Here is a 20,621-nt window from a genome sequence, read left to right on the forward strand (position 1 = left end):
ACAGTAATACCAATGATTCCCTGCCTACAACAGGAGTTTCGATGGTGGGCACAGGCATGTCACCTAAACAAGGGTCAGCCTTTTACCCAACCCACAGCCAGGCAAACTGTAACAGATGCTTCGGATTACGCCTGGGTAGCACACATGGCAGGAAAATGCATTCAGGGCAAGTGGACCACAGACCAGATGCATCTTCACATCAATCAAAAAGAGATGTTGGCTGTTCAAAATGCCCTAACAGCTTTCAAGGACCTTCTGCATCCAGGACAATTATTACTAAGGACAGACAACACCACAGTAATGTGGTACATAAGCAAGGGGGCACTCATTCTTATCCCCTATGCAGGCAAGCCATGACCTTGTGGAACACAGCTCTAACGTTTCAAGTTCACCTGTACGCACAATTCCTGCCAGGAAAGAAAAATACTCTGGCAGATGATCTAAGCAGAAATATCATGGACCCTCACGAATGGAAATTGAATCCACAAATCTTCAGCATGGTAACACAAAAATGGGGTTGCCCCGATCTAGATCGTTTTGCCTCCCCACTGAATTGCCAACTACAAAAATTCTGCACAAGGACTTATCACAAACAAGTATGGAGTGTGGATGCTCTTTTGTTCAGCTGGAAAAACCTAAAAGTTTATGCCTTCCCGCCACTGCCTCTCCTTTCAAAGGAACTCCTAAAAGCCAGACAAGAAAAACTGTAGATGATCCTGATTGCTCCAGACTGGCCACGGCAGCACTGGTACCCTATCTTAAGGAACTTGGCTCAAGGCCCACCATGGATTTTGCCTCAAATTCCACACCTTCTGACTCAACAAAACCATCAGATCCTGCACGGTCAGCTCAAAACCCTAAACCTGGCTGCATGGCAGATACATTAGTCACACAGGCAACACCTCTCTCTAAAGCTGTTATGGATGTCATTTTGGAGGCCAGGAGGCCGAGCACCAGGAAAGCTTACTCAGAAAAATGGAAGAGATTCTGCGCCTGGAACCAGGCTCAAAGCCTTGACCCTCTTGTTCCAAACATTCCTCAGATTTTACAATACTTAACTGAGATGCTGGACAGAGGCCTATCCTTCTCATCAGTTAAGGTCCACGCCTCTGCCATTTCAGCACATTACAACATGGATCCTCCTTTATTCTCTCATCCCTTGCTAAAGCAGTACCTCAGAGGGGCTAAAAACATAAGACTGCCCCGGTGAACACCAACTTGGGATCTCAATTTCATTTTGGAAAAACTGACCCTACCACCTTTTGAGCCAGCCAATACAGCCGATCTAAAATATTTATCATGGAAAACAGCTCTCCTCCTGGCAGTAACTTCAGCACGAAGAGTCTCAGAGCTAAAGGCATTAATGGCAATGGAACCTTTTATAATTTTTCATCAGGACAGGGTTTCTTTAAGGACAAACCCTACCTTTATGCCAAAGGTGATATCTAGTGTGGCTCTTAACCAAACCATCCATTTGCCAACTTTTTATCCAAACCCCCAGAATAAAGGGGAGAAACTTCTGCATTCTTTGGACATACACAGGCAGCTACGCTTCTACTTGGACAAAACAAAAGCTTTCAGGAAAACTGAGCAACTGTTTGTAGCATATGCTGCAGGATCACAGGGCAAGGCTATCTCAAAGCAGACTATATCCAAATGGATAGGACACTGTATTTGTTACTGCTACACACAGCATGGAAAATCAGTCCCAAATACCATTAGGCCACATTCCACCAGGGCAACAGCCACTTCAACAGCCTTTCTCAGAGGAGTACCTACCAAGGAAATTTTGGAGGCTGCAACTTGGAGTTCAGTGTACACCTTTACCAAGCATTACCACCTGCCTCTTTACTCTAAATCCAGAGCAGGATTTGCCACTGCAGTTCTGGCAGGGCCTCATAGCCAATCCTAACTCTTTATAGACCAGCCACCCAACCTTAGCTTTGGGATTCTACCCAAGTGTAATGACTGCAGCAGTGTAACACGATGAACATAGTAACAGTTTTGTACGTACCATAAATGTAGATGTTAGAGTGTTCACACTGCTGCAGTCCAGGTTACCCTCCCTCCATCCCCTCTGAACTAGCTGGACTTATCTATACCTTTCTATCCTATACAACCTTTGTAGTGTATTTGCTTGTAACTGCAGGTGTTATTTTTATTTTATATGTATATTTTTTATTAGCAATATGTATTGCCTACCTATGGGGGCACCTGACATCTGGGGCAAGAAAAACTGAAGAAAATGGCGTCGGATGCATCTTATATACCCCTGGTGCACTGACGTCAGGGAAGAAGCGACAGCAACCGACGCCGGACCAAGACTTTGGAACTCTGGCCGACTGCAGGATCGCCTGACGGCAGGATAACCCAAGTGTAATGACTGCAGCAGTGTGAACACTCTAACATCTACATTTATGGTAGGTACAAAACTGTACTTTTTGTGTTTTTATAGTGTCATGAGACTGTATTGTGCTTTTAAATGGGAGTGCTGTTTTTTTCTTGTCAATTTAAACGTTGTGTAGAGTAGCAGAAAACCATTTTTTTCCTGTGGAGAAATTGTTTATTTTACCTTTTGGGGCTGGCAAAGTGTTTTAATGTAATTTACTGTATTTTTCTGTGAAAAAGTGACTTTTAAAGACTTGTAGTTTTTATGGGTATTTACTGCTGGTCTTCCTCAGGAGAGAGTTGTCGTTTTTGGCTTAAAAAGTACCAGTCCCAAGTTTGGTCTTTTCCAGCCCCAAAAGAAACAAGTTCGGCAAACAGCCTTTACCATCACAGAAGGCTAGCAATTTGCCTCAGCCACAGGTGGGTGAGACTGCTGTGATCATTTGTTCTTCTTCAGACCCCTCAGCTTTTACCCAGGATCCCTCTGGTATTGGACGTACAGCCACTATGGACCAGGGGTTAGCCACATCCTGTAGGGCTGTTTGGGTTTCCTCTCAAAGATCAAAGGAGATTCACTTCTTCTCAGTCCTGGAAGAGTGGAAAAAGTCTTCACACTAGCCCTGGAGATGAGGATTCCTTAACATAGTTACAGACAACACCACAGTTGCTTGGTACATCAGCAGACAGTGGGACACACAGACACACAGACACACACCACACCACACCAGACACACCAGACACACCAGACACACCACACCACACCAGACACACAGACACACAGACACACACACCATGGCTGCCTGGGATCTGGCATTGAAGAGTAAGCTGTATTTGTAGCAGATTCACCCCAAACCTTAAGGAAATGGAGCCCAGAGATTTTTCCACAGGCTTACCTAGTTTGGTTAAGACCCATTTTCTCCCTTCAGAATTACTGGAAGCTGTGATTCTGTCCCTTATATCCTTGGAACACAGGATTCTGTGTCATATATCCTTGGAACATGTGATTCTGTGTCATATATCCTTGGAACACGGGATTCTGTGTCATATATCCTTGGAACACAGGATTCTGTGTCATATATCCTTGGAACACAGGATTCTGTGTCATATATCCTTGGAACACAGGATTCTGTGTCATATATCCTTGGAACATATGATTCTGTGTCATATATCCTTGGAACACGTGATTCTGTGTCATATATCCTTGGAACACGTGATTCTGTCCCTTGTATCCTTGGAACACGTGATTCTGTCCCTTGTATCCTTGGAACACGTGATTCTGTCCCTTATGTCATGGATACATTTATAAATCTAACTCCACTGGAAATGGTTTATGAAATACACCATCCCTGAGCGTGCCGGTTCTTTACTGAACATTAAAAGTGGGTAAAAGGATTCTTGCAGCGCCACCCAAGCGCTTACCCTTACCAGAGGATTATTGGATAAAACTAAGTCCACAGTTAAAAGCCAGCAATCTGCTTTAAATGTAATCCATTTCTGAGCATGACAGTTCTTTATTGAACAATTAAAACAGAATAAGGCTACTGCAGCGCCACCTAAGCACATACCCTTACCAGGGGAATATTTTACATTTTACACCCTCTCTTAAAAGCCAGTAAATGGCTTAAAAAGACACAACATCCACGTAGAGAATAATAAAGGGCCAGGGCTAAACATACCCCCTCCATTGATGCTAACAAAAGGGGCATATAACTATTGTTTTATAGTGTCTTATATTGCTGCTGGCAAAGTTTTTATTTGTATTTATAAACACTGATTTAATTAGTTTTTACTGCTGCTAAGTAGAATGGAATTGTTTTTAAATGCTTTCTTTATTTGTACTGTTATAAAAAAGGGGCATACAGCTATTGCATTATAGAATCTTGCATTGCTGCTACCAAAGATTTAAATATGTATTACTGCTAACCAGAACTAATGTCCCTGTGAATGACTGCTAATTTAATATTCTTAGGGTTTTGGAAATGCACACTGGATACTGAAATATTTGTATTAGGGATTGATTAGTGTTATTCTGAGTAGTTATACCTTGCTTTATGTTCTCTGTTTCTCATTTTCTATCTCGTCTCTCTTGCCTCCTAAAGTTACTGTAATCATCCTGTGCTTCCAGTGATAGTCAGCAGGAAGCTAAAGAACCCTCTCCGAATATCGGCAGGTCACCTCATTGCATAACAATCCCTCTTTCAAAGAAACCAGTAAAGTATGTCTGCTGAATAATTCCTACAAGAAAGACTTTCTATTTATTGTGCCACTAACATAAGTGTTAAAGCCAGTCCTGAGCTAGGACAGCCAGCAGCCTCTACTCCCCCTTCTTCTGTAACTTCACTACCTCACTCTTCCTACCTGCATAGATAACCCCCCTTGTCTTTTCACACATTACTCTTGTGGTCTACCAACTTACTCCCTCTCAAACAAGCATGCGATACTTGAACTGCCCACTAGATGGCACCCTTATTCCAGCCATAATCTCCTCTTACCCTTTTCTCATGATCAACTACTTACCTCAATTTTTTTTAATTTCAGTAGTCCCGGAAGTGCTATTCAGCCCTCTCTCTTGTTTTTTCCTTCATTTCTGCTGTCCACAGACACCTTTCTAGTCCTCTTTTTTTCCCCTTCATATCTACAGATACCTTTCTAGCCCCTATTCTATTCCAACCTACCACCAGAATTAGCCTAGCTGATTGTTTTTTGCTAACTGCTTCAGTATCTGTTTCTACCCGCTCCGCCCTGCGGGCTCACTCCTCTCCCCTCTCTACCCCCAATTCCCACCCACCCCAGGGGTCCTACCCTTATACTTACTAACCACACCTCTTCCTCTTCCAGTTACTCCCTAACCACACCTCTTCCTCTTCCCATTACTCTCTAACCCCACCTATCCCTCTTACCATTACTCTCATTACATACCTCTTGCTCTTACCATTACTCTTCAAACACACACTTCTCCTACCTTTACTTTCTAAACACTCTCCAGTTACCCAACTGCACTAATATTAACCTCTCACCACTCTCCTTTTATCATACCACACCCTACTCCCTTCTTTCATCTCCACCCAGTGAATTTCTTTTTTTCTACCTACAATCTATATTTATTCATACAATTTATAAACAACCCATCCTATCTTATGTCCCACACTTATTCACACTCTCACTACTACCTCCTTTAATCCTCACCCATCTATTCACCTCCTTTGAAAACCCACTAGGCCCATACCTAAACTACCCCAAGAAAGAAACCAACTCTCTTCTCCTTTTTATTCATGCTAATATAACATCCTCATCTAACTACATACTTCCTAAATACCATAGAACATTACACATAAAATACAACAATCAGTACCCCAGGAAAGGCTTACCTCTGTACAGCAGATTCCCCAACCCAAACTGTCTAACTCTACTACTCTCTTTAAAGGACCCTAACCCAGGCCCACCAACAACTCCTATCTCTCTCCTTAACCACAAAGAATCACCTACTCATGCCCTGTCTAAACCATTGAAGTCCCTTTTAATTGCTCATCTTAATATACGTAGCATAAACAATAAAGTAACTCAACTCCAAGCTCTAACTGAAATCTACTCCTTTGATATTCTCTGGTTAACAGAAACTTGGTTAAAACATGTAACCAAAGACAATGAAATCATCCCACCTGGCTATAATATCCTGAGATTAGACCGAATATCCAAGAAAGGTATTGGGGTTGCTATCCTATATAAATCTAGCTTACAAATAACCACTCACGACTATAAACCACCTATAGACTCCAATGCAGAAATTCTCATCTCCAAACTTCATCTTAACAATGCCAAATCCATCTATATTATCTGTATATATCTACCACCTGGTATCAACACTGCCACCATGGAAAACATACTTTGCTGGATTTCCTAATACCTGCCCCAAGAAACCATAATCCTAGGCGACACAAACATTGATTGGAGCTGCTACTGCAGCAGCCTCCCCACAAACCATATTAACCTATATGGGTATTCCCAAACCATTACCTCCCCCACCAGGATAAATAAATGTAACAAGAAATCAAGCTGATTAAACTGGATTCTCATAAACCATCATCCTCACACTTATGATTCAGGAACCCTCCCTGATGATTTAAGTGACCACTTTCTTACCTATATCATCAGACATAAAATCAACTCTCCCATTCCAACATCTGTCAAAAACATCAGATCTAAAAAGTACTTTAACCCTGAACTATTCCAAATGGAACTAAGAACTTTCAACTGGTCTCCCTTATAAAACCTCCCTTTAGATGAAGCCATTAGTTACTTTAACTCCAACTTTCTTGCCATTCTCAACCACCATGCTCCAACCAGATTAATTAGAATTAAAACCAGCGGCGCAGTGGTGCAGCGGTTAATGCTGTCGCCTCACAGCAAGAGGTTCTCTGGTTCGATTCTCGGCTGGGGTGCCTTCTGTGCGGAGTTTGCATGTTCTCCCTGCGTTCGCGTGGGTTTCCTCCGGGTACTCCGGTTTCCTCCCACATTCTAAAGACATGCTTCTGGAGCACTTCTCCCCAGGCCTCCGCTGAAAACAGGATTTGTGGAACCTAGTCGGACTTTCCTGGTCAACAAATGTTAAATAAAATAAAAAAAAATAAATAAAATCTGTTCCATGGCTTTCAAATCTTAGAAACAAACTTTGGGCAAAATGGAGGAAGAACCCTATAGACCAACTAACATTTAGACAGCTAAAAAATGAAGCCAAGAAAGCATTAATATCTGATAAAAGAAACTACTACCTACAATCCCAATAAGCTAATCAAAACAACCCACAAAAATTTTGGGCTAGCATTAACCAACTACTCCATCCAGGTCAATCCACTACTCCAAACCCTCAAAATACTGACCACAAAAATCCAATAAATACAGCTAATGCTTTCAATACCTTTTTTACTAATGCTATACAAACACTAGCTAGTCATCTGTCACCTAATAACTTCACTCTACCTTCGTATAAATCAACCTTACCCTCTACTTTTCATATTCAACCTGTCCCAGCAACAAATATTCTAACCCTTCTACAGAAACTAAAACCATGCTCACCCTCTGCAGACCAACTACCTGCTGAATTCCTACAACAATCTGCCAAAGCTATTGCATATCCCATTTCTATTCTGATCAATAGAACTATTACCGAAAGTCATATCCCCAGTTTATGGAAAATTTCCCATATTATCCCCCTCCATAAAGGTGGACACTCCACTGAACTCTCCAACTACCGCCCCATTGCCCTTCTCTCTCCTTTGGCAAAAATCATGGAGAAATACATTCACAGACAATTACTTGATCATCTAACCCAAAATAATTTACTTTCCAACTGTCAACATGGATTCAGACCTTCACATAGCACTACTTCTGCCTTTTTTCCTTCACAGATTGTATCAACAAAAACCGCAATCTTAACAAGCTTTCTTCAGCACTATTTATTGACCTGTCTAAAGCTTTTGACATGGTAAATCACCAAATTCTCATCAAAATACTGAAATACCTGTCGCTAGATACATCTTCTATAAAGTGGTTCCAGTCCTACCTTGATAAGACAACCGACCGTACTGTGGTCTCTGTCCACTCACCTGCCCGTCAACCTTGGTGCCCCTCAAGAGTCCAGCCTAGGACCTCTACTTTTTTCCATATTTATTAATGACCTTCACCTTGCCATCCCCCAAGCCACATGCATGCAATATGCGGATGACTCCACACTGATATGCATAGCCACCTCCTCTTCTGAACTTCACTCTCTTACCCAACAAGTATTTAACACAGTTGAGCAATGGTTCACACATAGATGCCTTCTCCTAAACCCCCAAAAGACTAAACTCCTCTTCTTCTCTCCCACCAACAAGTCCTCTCCTCTTGATTTCTCAGTTATCTCTATCAATAAAACTATTATATCCCCTGAACCAACCGCCAAACTATTGGGTATCCCCACTGACAACAGTCTGAACTTTGATATCCATATTAACAATACTATAAAAACTGTCAACAAAAAAACTTGTCTTTCTCTATAGGATAAAATCCTTCCTGTTACCTTCAGCTAAAACCACTATAGCACACACTCCTCTAATCTCCTCACTTCATTATGCCTCACCTATTTTTACTAATCTATCTAAAAATAATCTTAGCAAGTTGGAAATGTCCTACAATAACATTGCCAGATTTGCTACAGGCAACCCATTTAGAACCCACCGTTGCATTATTTTAAAGCAGCTGGGATGGCTTGAACTATGAAATCTGATTAAATTCCATCAACTATCTATAGCCCACAGCACTCTTTACAAACAAAACAAACCCTCCAAAACTCCTATTCTAGCCACACTCATCACTCCCTATAAAAACCTGAAATCCTTAAGGTCTTCTCAGAGACTTCTAGTACATACCACTAAACCAAACAACAAAGCTGGCGACTCCCTCATTTCTAATATTGTTGGAAAAGCCTGGAATCTCCTCCCCAGTGAACTCTCCTCACTTCCCTCAGTATCATGTTTCAAAAACAAATTGAAAGTGTTCCTCAGAACACAGTGGTTATGCCCCTGTACTAACCCTGACTAGATATGAACTCTCCTCACTTCCCTCAGTATCCTGCTTCAAAAACAAATTGAAACTGTTCCTCAGAACACACTGGTTATGCCCCTGTACTAAGCCTGACTAGATATGAACTCTCCTCACTTCCCTCAGTATCATGTTTCAAAAACAAATTGAAAGTGTTCCTCAGAACACACTGGTTATGCCCCTGTACTAACCCTGACTAGATATGAACTCTCCTCACTTCCCTCAGTATCCTGCTTCAAAAACAAATTGAAACTGTTCCTCAGAACACACTGGTTATGCCCCTGTACTGAGCCTGACTAGATATGAACTCTCCTCACTTCCCTCAGTATCCTGCTTCAAAAACAAATTGAAAGTGTTCCTCAGAACACACTGGTTATGCCCCTGTTCTAAGCCTGACTCGATATGAACTCTCCTCACTTCCCTCAGTATCATGTTTCAAAAACAAATTGAAAGTGTTCCTCAGAACACACTGGTTATGCCCTGTACTAACCCTGACTAGATATGAACTCTCCTCACTTCCCTCAGTATCCTGCTTCAAAAACAAATTGAAACTGTTCCTCAGAACACACTGGTTATGCCCCTGTACTAAGCCTGACTAGATATGAACTCTCCTCACTTCCCTCAGTATCATGTTTCAAAAACAAATTGAAAGTGTTCCTCAGAACACACTGGTTATGCCCTGTACTAACCCTGACTAGATATGAACTCTCCTCACTTCCCTCACTGTCCTGCTTCAAAAGCAAATTGAAAGTGTTCCTCAGAACACACTGGTTATGCCCTGTACTAAGCCTGACTAGTTATGTGTCTCTTAATACTTTGCTTTTCCTAATCCTTCTACTCATTAACTGTAATTACTTCCTTATTAACCATAATACTCTCTCCCTCTAGAACATCTTGATTGTACTAGCATGCTATGTTATGCCTGTATTCTGCACTGCTGAATTTACTGTGATAACCTGTAATATGCATTGTAAATATGATTTTTTGTTTAATGTTTCCTTATTTGTTATCTTGTTAACTTCATTGTTCTATCTTGGAGTTTATCTCCCCGGGCCTCTACTGAAAATGGACATGTATCCAGTTAGACTAGCCCGGTCAACAAATGTAAAATAAAATAAAAATAATAATAAGTAAAAATATCCTTGGAACACGTGATTTTGTCCCTTATATCCTTGGAACACGTGATTCTGTCCCTTGTATCCTTGGAACACGTGGTTCTGTGTCATGTATCCTTGGAACACGTGGTTCTGTGTCATATATCCTTGGAACATGTGATTCTGTGTCATATATCCTTGGAACACGATTCTGTGTCATATATCCTTGCCAGACAACACTAGTGGTTGTTTTCATTCCCTTGAAATAGGATCTTCCTTCTTTCCCTCCTTTTGCTATTTAGTACAACAGGCAGTGCTGGGAGAACGAAGTAGATAGTCTGCTTTTCCCTCCATCACACAAACGTCTTTTGTAACAACTAGGAACCCAGGAGCACCCAAATGCAAAGCACCTCAACCTAATTGCTACTTTTTAACCCTCTCAAGAGGTTTTGTTATTATTAAAGATGTCGGAAAACCAAATACTAGGAAGATGCATGTATTAAAATTGATTTCCTTTTTGGAATAAGAGAGTTACAAACATCCAAACGTGGTATTCTTCCAACAAGCCCAGCTGTACATTATCTCAGAACTTGGCTTGATTAAGGGCCTTTCATATGCCTCCATCAAGGTGCAGCTTTGGCTATGTCTGCTGATCTCCCCTAGAGCCCCCCCCCCATTGACTCTTGTAGCCCCCTCCCAGTTAAGCCATTTCTAAAAGTGATTCTACCATCTTGCGATCCCCAGGGAAGTCAGTGTATCCCTTTGGGATCTGTACTTTGGGTGGTTCAAAGAGAGGAAGAGAAGACAGCTTTGCACCAGTAAAGTTGTTGCCTTGACTTTTTCTTGTAAGCATTACATCAGATTAGAGGGTTTCAGAATTATAAACTGCAAGTTGCAAAGCGCTTGGCGTCCTCTGCATCACCAGCCTCTGCTCCATGACACAAGTAGTCGTGTTACTAGCATTGAATCCAGGCCCTTCTGATCTCCATCTTTCATTTTTTTCCATATCCCCACAACAAATGATAGAAGCTCTTGTAAAGTATGAATTTGCAAAGACTAATGCAAATTAATAGAGCTAACTGTTGCAAACAGACCATTTCTTTGTTTCATTTATGCCAGATAAATAGTTTTGGCTAGTGCACAAAAAGCCTTGTCAACACATTAGCTGGTTACATTTCATTCTGCTAAGAAAGGAAAAACATTTCAGAAGCATGTTAAGAAACCTTCATGTAGGACAGTGGATAGTATGGCTGTCAACCTCAGGAATCTTTCAGCTCAGAATATCTGCGAGGTAGCTGCTTGGATGTGTGTACATGCTTTTTCTTGCCATTATAAAGCAAAGATTCTTACTAGGAGCTGAGGAAACTTTAATGCTGCAGCTTTGCAGGATGCATGCACCCCTTCCGTAGGTCTGTGGCCTTATGCTTGAGTACTCTTTCCACACTTTATGCATTGTACTACAGCAGTGATCTTTAAAGTGAACAAAATGCAGTTGTGTGTATTGTATGTATTGTGCTCTCCATGACCTTATAGATGTTCAAGTAGAAGGATCACGACTGCAGGATAAGCTCCTCCCCTCCAGCTGTCTGCTTTTCAATATACCACTAATGATGCTGGTGTTCTGGAGAGTGCTGTTGCATCCTATTTTAGGTGCCTTCCCACTCCTCCTCCTGCCCTTGGGTGGGGCAAATGTTTTAGCCTGCTTTTCAAAGTCTGTAAACATAGTCGTTGATGACAACATCCAGTCCACAAAAAAATAATTGATGATGAAGCAGGCGCCTCTCTCTTTTAATAGCATACATTCTACTGATATCCAAAGTTCAGAAGAGGCTAACCTTGTCTGAAATCTCTTGGAGTTAGGTCAGATGTCCAGCAACAGCGCAGTTCCCATGCATTATGAATGATAATACAGCAGTTCTCCTTTCAGCTTTTCCCATTAGGGGTCGCCACAGCGAACAGTTTGCAGAACGAATGGCAGTGTGATTCCGTTTATTAAAATGTCTACAGTTATGGTGAGTATACACACTCAATAGTACTGTAGTCAGGGACTGATCACTGTAATAATAACGCTTCCTTCTCTCTGTTCTGCCTAGGGGTTATGGTGAGTATACATGCGCAGTAGTAGTCTAGTCAGAGACTGATCACTATAATAATAACGCTTCCTTCCCTCTGTTCCACCTAGGGGTTATGGTGAGTATACATGCACAGTAGTAGTCTAGTCAGGGACTGATCACTCTTTAATAACGCTTCCTTCCCTGTGTTCCGCCTAGGGGTTGTGGTGAGTATACACGCACAATAGTACTGTAGTCAGAGACTGATCACTATAATAATAACGCTTCCTTCCCTCTGTTCCACCTAGGGGTTATGGTGAGTATACATGCACAGTAGTGTCAGGGACTGATCACTATAATAATAACGCTTCCTTCCCTCTGTTCCGCCTAGGGGTTATGGTGAGTATACATGCACAGTAGTAGTCTAGTCAGGGACTGATCACTCTAATAATAACGCTTCCTTCCCTGTGTTCCGCCTAGGGGTTATGGTGAGTATACACGCACAATAGTACTGTAGTCAGAGACTGATCACTGTAATAATAACGCTTCCTTCTCTCTGTTCTGCCTAGGGGTTATGGTGAGTATACACAGGCAATAGTACTGTAGTCAGAGACTGATTACTATAATAATAACGCTTCCTTCTCTCTGTTCTGCCTAGGGGTTATGGTGAGTATACACAGGCAATAGTACTGTAGTCAGAGACTGATCACTATAATAATAACGCTTCCTTCCCTCTGTTCCACCTAGGGGTTATGGTGAGTATACATGCACAGTAGTAGTCTGGTCAGGGACTGATCACTCTAATAATAACGCTTCCTTCCCTGTGTTCCGCCTAGGGGTTATGGTGAGTATACACGCACAATAGTAGTCTAGTCAGGGACTGATCACTGTAATAATAAAGCTTCCTTCCCCCTGTTCTGCCTAGAGGACGTGTGTACAGTTGCATTGCATTGTAACTGCTTGTGAACTATTGGTATGGTTTAATAACTGAAAATGTTTGCTGCAGATGCACTTCTGTGTGAGGGCCCTGGGTAGCTCGAAGAACAGAAAACAGTGGATGACAGCACTAAATATAGGAGGCTTACTGCCTTAGCAGGTACCTTATTAAAGATGGATATGGCACCAACAGTAAGACATTGGTAGAAATCCAGCTAGTTAAGGAAAGGTGTAGAAGAGTAGACGTAAAAGTTTTGTTTTGTTTAAATTTATCAGGATAAATCACTGATCCAGCTGGAATAATTTCAGGCCTGCTTGAATTACAGAAGTATAAACTAAAATAAAATGAAGTGTAATAGTCTAAAAAGAAGTTCCATCAGTTGTAATGTGCTGAAATTGTGTAAGTACAATAGTATAATCTTAAATTATAGCATTTGCTGTTGCATTAACCTATCCTCAAAGATCTACTGTGCAGTTTGTATGGGGTTGCCTTGCTGAGATTGTTTATTGTAGTCACCTGTTCAAGAGATTGTATTGGACCACACAAGTAGTACATTCCTTAAAGGAATGTTTAGAACTTGTCCCTCAGTGACCTCCGTGTAGGCTCTATTATAGTCAGTGTCTGTGTTTTACAGAGTATTTTTTTCATTGTCTATATTGATAAGGTCAAACTGAGTGCACCCCCCCCCCCCCCCCCCGAGACTTGTTTCCACTTTGTGTACACTGGAATGTTGCGTTGAAGCTTTCCATCCTGCTGGTGTTTGTAAAAGGGAATTGTAGTGGTGTCTCCATAGTTATTTTAGAATTCTGGGCATGCATATAGCATGTTGAGATTAATACTTTTGGCTAGTGATTGGTATTCGACAAACGAATAAATATCTAGTTTACATTGCACGTAAAAGCTGTGTTCTGATTCATTCAATTCAATTGGGCTTACCTAGAGCCCCCTGACTGCTTGTTGTCGTAGTTTGGTTTTGTCTGTTTTATTTATTTAATGTATGTATTTGTGATTTTTTTTGTAGTTATATTTCTCAAGAAAGCAGGAGTTCAGAAAGCATAGAGCCATAGAGGATGAGACTGTGAAGACCCTACCTCATCTGTCTTCACTGCAGTTTTCGATTTAAAATAGTTTTCTCTCACTTCAATTTTAGACATTTATGAAAAAAATGGTAAATGTCAAGTGATAATTCCTTTATTTTATGTATTCTGAAAATCTAGCCTGTTGCATTTTTAATATTCCAAGAGCCACCTAGTGTTCAAAGGTGGCCTTTCCTATATCTTGGATATAAATAAAGTGCATTTTTCTTTGTGATCCATAAAAGTGTAAAGTTTGGGATAGATTCCTGGCCAACAGTGATGTAGTGGTTATGCACAGCAGTACCGCACTGGTGCTTTTTCCTTCTGTAAGCCATTCACAGCAGTGTATTTTAGATTACCAAGTCATGGATGTTTTCAGTTGTAGGAAGGTGATAGAGTTCTCATACTTTTTCCCTTGGCTGTTTTGGAGGTGGTACAGTACAGAAGCGGTATGAATTTTGAGAATATGGAGAAGTGACCAACGGTAGATATGTTCGACCATGTATTGGTGTGTGATATTTTCTTGACATTGCTTTTTTTTTGACAGTGGCTTATCTGTTAACCCTCAGTGTTTTTCCCTCTTGTTAGTCCAACAGATGGTGGAGCACCCGTATGAGACACGATCAGACAGCTTCTATTTTGTAGACAACAGGCTGATTATGCACAATAAGGCAGACTATGCTTACAATGGTGGACAATAACTCCAAGTTTACCAACAACTGACTAGACCTAATTTATCCAGTGGAAAGGGAAGCGGTTATCATTCCAAATCCATGGCAGCCTAAACCAACCAAGCATCTCTTGCCCACTTCTTCCAAAACAAAACTAAATGATCTTTGAAATGGAAACAAAAAGGGTTTCTTGAAGTGTTTTTATGCTTTTCTTACTTATTGGGTTATGTTCATCCAGAGGGTTTTATGTGCTTTTTTTTTCCTTCTTGACGATATTGTACTTCAAGAAAATGGAGAACTACTACTCACGGGACCTAAATATAGAAGACAGCTGTGTTCATCTTGTAAACTTATGAACTATAAAAATGTTCCATTTCTTCCAGATCTGGCTTTCAGCACTCAGAAGTGTTCTACTCACTTGAATGACTCTTTATGTGAGAAGTTTGACTAGAATGTATGTCCAGGTGCCCACTTGCCTTATTGTACAAACATTGGAACTTTCATTTGCCTGTTCTTTCTGTACTACCTTGTATTGTATGTATTACTGTTTGTGTCTGATTTGTTACACAGCAACAGCAGTGGATATCTGTTACTGGAGCGTGTTACTACTTCTCCTAGTTACATAGTGTTACATACTGACATAATGTCTGTTACTTTAACTGGTCAAGCATTGGCAATCAATTTTTAAGTAGACGTGCATTACTCCTCCAGCCTCTGTCAGCCCGCACTACTCTACTGAGGTCTTTGTCACTATAAAGTGGGTGAAAATCAATACGAGATCACACTGCACTTCTCAGTACTTGTAAGGATACCCGAGTTAGCTGAAGTTGTTTGTTTAGAGGCTTTGATCAGGTTCGTAGCAGGCAAAGATAGATGACTCTAGAGGAGATGAGTTTAGGTTTTGTTTCATCCCTGCTACCATGATAGTCTGTTGGCTCAGCATAGCCCTTCCCCCCCAATTGTAGTGCTTGTCTTTAGACTTCACTTCCTGGCTGTGGCTGGCATTGTTGCAGGCATGTGTGTGTTGTGCCTTTCCTCTTCTGTTTGTGCTAGTTTTTGCCTTCATCAGTCAACACTGCACATTCCCTTTATAAGCTCAGTTTGTCATATCATGTGACATTGCTGTTGCTCCTCCTTTCTGTTTTTTTTTTTGTTTGTTTTTTTTAATTGCATTGATATCTCATTTGTAACCTGGACTGGGTCGCACCTAACTCAATTAATAAAATGTAATCAGAGAAGTAGATGGGTTAGAAAGGTAGAGCTGCAAGCTAAGGTTAAAGCCTGCAAACACTTGGCCATAGCATGAGTGAAAGTGTAGATCATTTGAAGTGCTGTAAAATATAACAGTCGAGCGTGGAGCTTTATTTTACACTTTCATTGTTTCCCCTAAAAAGTGGGGGATAACTCTTAATAGTTCTGGACTGTACAGGTTTGAACAGCTTTGTAAATATGTAAAAATAGCACAGGATGAAATCAAAACATGAAACACTGAGCAAAATAAAATAAAAACACATTTTTCAGGTACCATGGAGAAGTAGCTACTTTATTAAATAAAATGAACCAACATGATTCACCAGTGAATATCTACCTTACTCTGTGAACCACGTGTAAACCCTGTCAGACTTAATGATGACCTGTGACATGGAAGCTGCCTGTTTATACATTCCTGTGTACACTTACTACTGACATGGGGCAGAATGTAGGATCATCTTTGATGTTCATCGTGTTTCACTGTTGCAGTCATTACTCTTCCATGCCTAAAAAACAGATGCTTAAAATGGCCGAAGACCTAATTACTTTGATCAGGGGTTCCCATCCCCCTCCTGATAAGAGGCCTAGGCAAGAGACAGAATATGATTCTTCTGATCAGGTTTCTATTTCCTCTGATTCCTCTTCTGAACAGGATTATTCTATTCCTTCCTATGAGGATTCTGATGCTGAAGAATCCATTCCTTCAGCCTCTCCTCCTGAGGATTATTCTTTTGGGGAAACACTGCATACCATGAGGGAGCATTTCCACTGGGAGAGCCAAGATTACTCCGAATCTAAGAAAAGGCTCAGAGATTTTCTGTTACCTCCGCACAGACCCCTTGCTATTCCACCTGTTCTAGACATTGTGGATGATGTATTTTCAGAGTCCAGCCTGTCCCCTGACTCTTTACCTCCTGCACCTGCTAAGCCTGACAGATACTACAGGGTCCCGGATTCTCATAAATTCCTATATAAAATCCCTGCTGCTGACCCAGACACTATATCTCAGGGTCCCAAAGGGGTCAAAGCTTCCACTGCAAAAAAAAAAAAAAACCTGTCCCCTCTGATAGGGATTCTAGGGCAGTGGACAGATGGGGGAAAAGTTTACACTTTCTGCTACCTTGACTGTAAGGTCTTTAAATTGTCAGTTTCACATGCTTAAATATCAGAAATACTTACTGTCACTGCTTAAACAGAAAATGACAAATTCTGAATGTTCAGAGAACAAGGAAATGCAGGATTTATTGCATGCAATTGAACAAGTGGGAAAGCATACTTTGCAATGAGGTTATGATTCACTGGAGGCCTCTTGCAGGGCCGCTGTTACAGGTTATGTTATTAGAAGGCATGCTTGCTTAAAGGAACAGAATCTACCTGATCATGTTAAAGCAAAATTATTAGATGCTCCATTACAGCATGATACTTTGGTGCTAAAGCAGAAGAGGTGTTGAAGAAAATGGAGGATAAAGCGAAATCCATGCAGACGGTTAAGGATTTTTTACAGGTACAGCCACCCAGAATTGGCAGGAACTGGCCCTACAAAAATTGGTCCTTTCCAGTGTCAGACAGGCCACAAAGAGACAGATACAGACGTCCCAGAGGCAGATCTGAGCCCCAAGGCTCATACAGGCCTAAACAATAGGGGTGCTCCTACCTCCAAAAGCGGAGAAGACAAATCACAACCTTACAGGAAGTAATCTTGGCACACCCAGTGGAAATGCTCCCTCATGGTATGCAGTGTTTCCCCAAAAGAATAATCCTCAGGAGGAGAGGCTGAAGGAATGGATTCTTCAGCATCAGAATCCTCATAGGGAGGAATAGAATAATCCTGTTCAGAAGAGGAATCAGAGGAAATAGAAACCTGATCAGAAGAATCATATTCTGTCTCTTGCCTAGGCCTCTTATCAGGAGGGGGGTGGGAACCCCTGATCAAAGTAATTAGGTCTTCGGCCATTTTAAGCATCTGTTTTTTAGGCATGGAAGAGTAATGACTGCAACAGTGAATACACCCGAACATCTACATTTATGGTAGGTACACAACTACGTTTTCTGTTAAATTCTCTCTTCACAGTAACCTTTGAGATGACCATGAACATTTGCGTACAAATGGATACCTTTTTTTGGTGCTGTAATGCTTCTTGCAGTTAAAAAAAAAAAAAAAAAAAAAAAAAAAAACAGTTATGTGAAAGTACCATATATTTGGCTGTAACTTACTGTAGTCCATGGCATCTGTTTTCCATCAGAGGCCAAGACTACTCAAATTTCCCTAATTTTGTCTCATTACATTTTTCTGTGTCCCTCATAAAATGCTTGATGTTTTTTCTGATAAATCACTGGAGATTGGCTTTGTTAGATATAGTCACAGTCTACAGAGTCTGAAGCTACAGTCTGATATTAAGAGTTTCATACTTATTTAGAAAGTGCAAGTTAATGTGAAACCTGTTTTAACTTTTTATGTGACTTAAGAGTAATAGTTTAAAAAAATGCCTCTAGGGTGGTGCCGCGGTTAGCGTTGCCGCCTCACAGCAAGAGGCTCTCCAGTTTGATCCTCTGCTGGGGTGCCTTCTGTGCGGAGTTTGCATGTCCACCCGGTGGTCGTGTGGGTTTCCTCCGGGTGCTCCGGTTTCCTCCCACATCCCAAAGACATGCTGTAAGTGGATTGGACACTCTTGGCCCTAGGCGTGAGTGCGTGTGTGTGTGTGCCTTCTGTGGAAGGTTGGGTGCCAGGCTGGCAATTCGACACTGTAAAAACTCCACTGCCAATCATGAGCGGACAGATGAAACGCTGTGGCGACCCCTAACCGGGAAAAGCCGAAAGAAGTTGTTTAAAAAAAGTGCCCCTGATTTGGCCTTTTTTCCACCATTATTTTAGTTTTGTCTGTTTTCTTGAGTAAAGAAGTTTAGAGCTAGGGACGAGATAATGTGCAGCAGGTCCTAGATGTTAACACAACTACCATAACATTCTGAAAGCTATGCAAAAACGCGGTCACAGTCCAGTGTGCTCCATACAGTCTGCAGTGATTATCACGAATGTTAGTGATGCCATTTATTGAAGCTGATTGAAGTCACAGATGTTAAATATTCCTGCTTCTCCATCGTTCATGCCCAACACAGCCCAGCTCTTTCACAGTTCAATGGCAGCAAAAGAATATCTGCTGGAACCACATTGGTTTGAGTATGGCATTTTGCTTGACCAGTTTTCAGCGGACTTGTTACTGCCTTCATGTATTGTACAACTCCATCAGCAAACAGTGCTTCTTAGTTTACTAATTAATTTAGTGGTCAGCGCCACCAACTGCGAGACTGTTCAGAAAGTGTCTGTTATGCTGTTAGCTTTCCCTTGTTTACTTCACTTGTTCAGTTCTGTGTCTACAGTATTGTTGCCCAGTGGAACATGCTTTATGTAGCAAGCACGTATGGATTCCTAAGTTCTTGGTAAGCTTACAGCTAAGAAGCCCATCAAACTGCTCAGCCACATCACTCAGTGCTGATGATCGAACAGCTCAGCCACATCACTCACTGCTGGTGATCGAACAGCTCAGCCACATCACTCACTGCTGGTGATCGAACAGCTCAGCCACATCACTCACTGCTGGTGATCGAACAGCTCAGCCACATCACTCAATGCTGGTGATCGAACAGCTCAGCCACATCACTCACTGCTGGCGATCGAACAGCTCAGCCACATCACTCACTGCTGGTGATCGAACATCTCAGCCACATCACTCAATGCTGGTGATCGAACAGCTCATCCACATCACTCAATGCTGGTGAGAGATCAGTGGTCTTCATTAAGTACACTTTTACCACATATTTCTGGTGAAAATGTGTGATTGCCCATCCAGACTGGTTTTAAAGGTTACTAGGAAAGTACAGTGCTTGATAGGCAAAGGCAGCCTATTCTAGAAATGGGGGATGTGTTGGGTTAGGCAAATGTTGCACCACCTGATATGATGGAGTAGGTTTATCTCTCAAGAGTGGGAGTTTGATTTACCACTGTTTCTCTGTAGGTGAAGTTCAGAGTGTTGGGTCGTTCATTGTATGGAAGGCAAAGCAGAGAACACCTCTCTGGAGTTTGTATAAGACTGAGTATGAACAGGGCTTTTAGTCTGTCAGAGTAGCTGTGTATTGAGACCTGAGATCTTAGACTAAAAGCACACATTGTCATCAAGCAGAGGTTTCCCTTGGATGGTTCTTATGAGGGTATACCATACACCTGTTTTCTTACAAAAATAAGGTTTGTAGATTTCACAGTGGCAAAAGTGAAATCCAGACATGCAGTTAGAGCTGTTTCTCCTCTGCACTCGCACAAACACACAGCCTAGCAGGGCAATACTGCATCAACGTGAGTCATGTCAGACTTCAATATGAAGTATACCTTTCTCAGACTTTGCAGTGCAGTGGGTCTTTGGAACACTTTCAGATCAGCCTTTGCAATAGTTTGACATTAACTTACTTTAAGAAAGGTAGAGCCATCCAGCAGCTTGTTCAAGATGATGCCTATTTACCATATCTGCCACTTAGTATAATGCTAAATATAATTGTGAGCAAGGTTGGGAAGCCTGTTAGTCCAT

At 41.5% G+C, this 20,621-nt stretch overlaps 1 protein-coding gene across 1 annotated transcript in view; it reads left to right on the forward strand.

The window, feature by feature from the left end:
- The window catches only part of UNC119B (unc-119 lipid binding chaperone B), a 679,015-nt gene extending 662,650 nt beyond the window's left edge, over nucleotides 1-16,365 (forward strand). The window contains exon 5 of the mRNA XM_044068895.1: nucleotides 14,714-16,365. Within this exon, the coding sequence (XP_043924830.1) occupies nucleotides 14,714-14,826 (113 nt within the window). The 3' untranslated portion in view covers nucleotides 14,827-16,365. The remainder of the gene's footprint in view (nucleotides 1-14,713) is intronic.
- Nucleotides 16,366-20,621: the final 4,256 nt, after the last annotated feature.

The sequence above is a fragment of the Protopterus annectens genome, chromosome 4.part0, assembly GCF_019279795.1.
Source record: "Protopterus annectens isolate FY-2018-M chromosome 4.part0, PAN1.0, whole genome shotgun sequence".
NCBI lineage: Eukaryota > Metazoa > Chordata > Ceratodontiformes > Protopteridae > Protopterus > Protopterus annectens.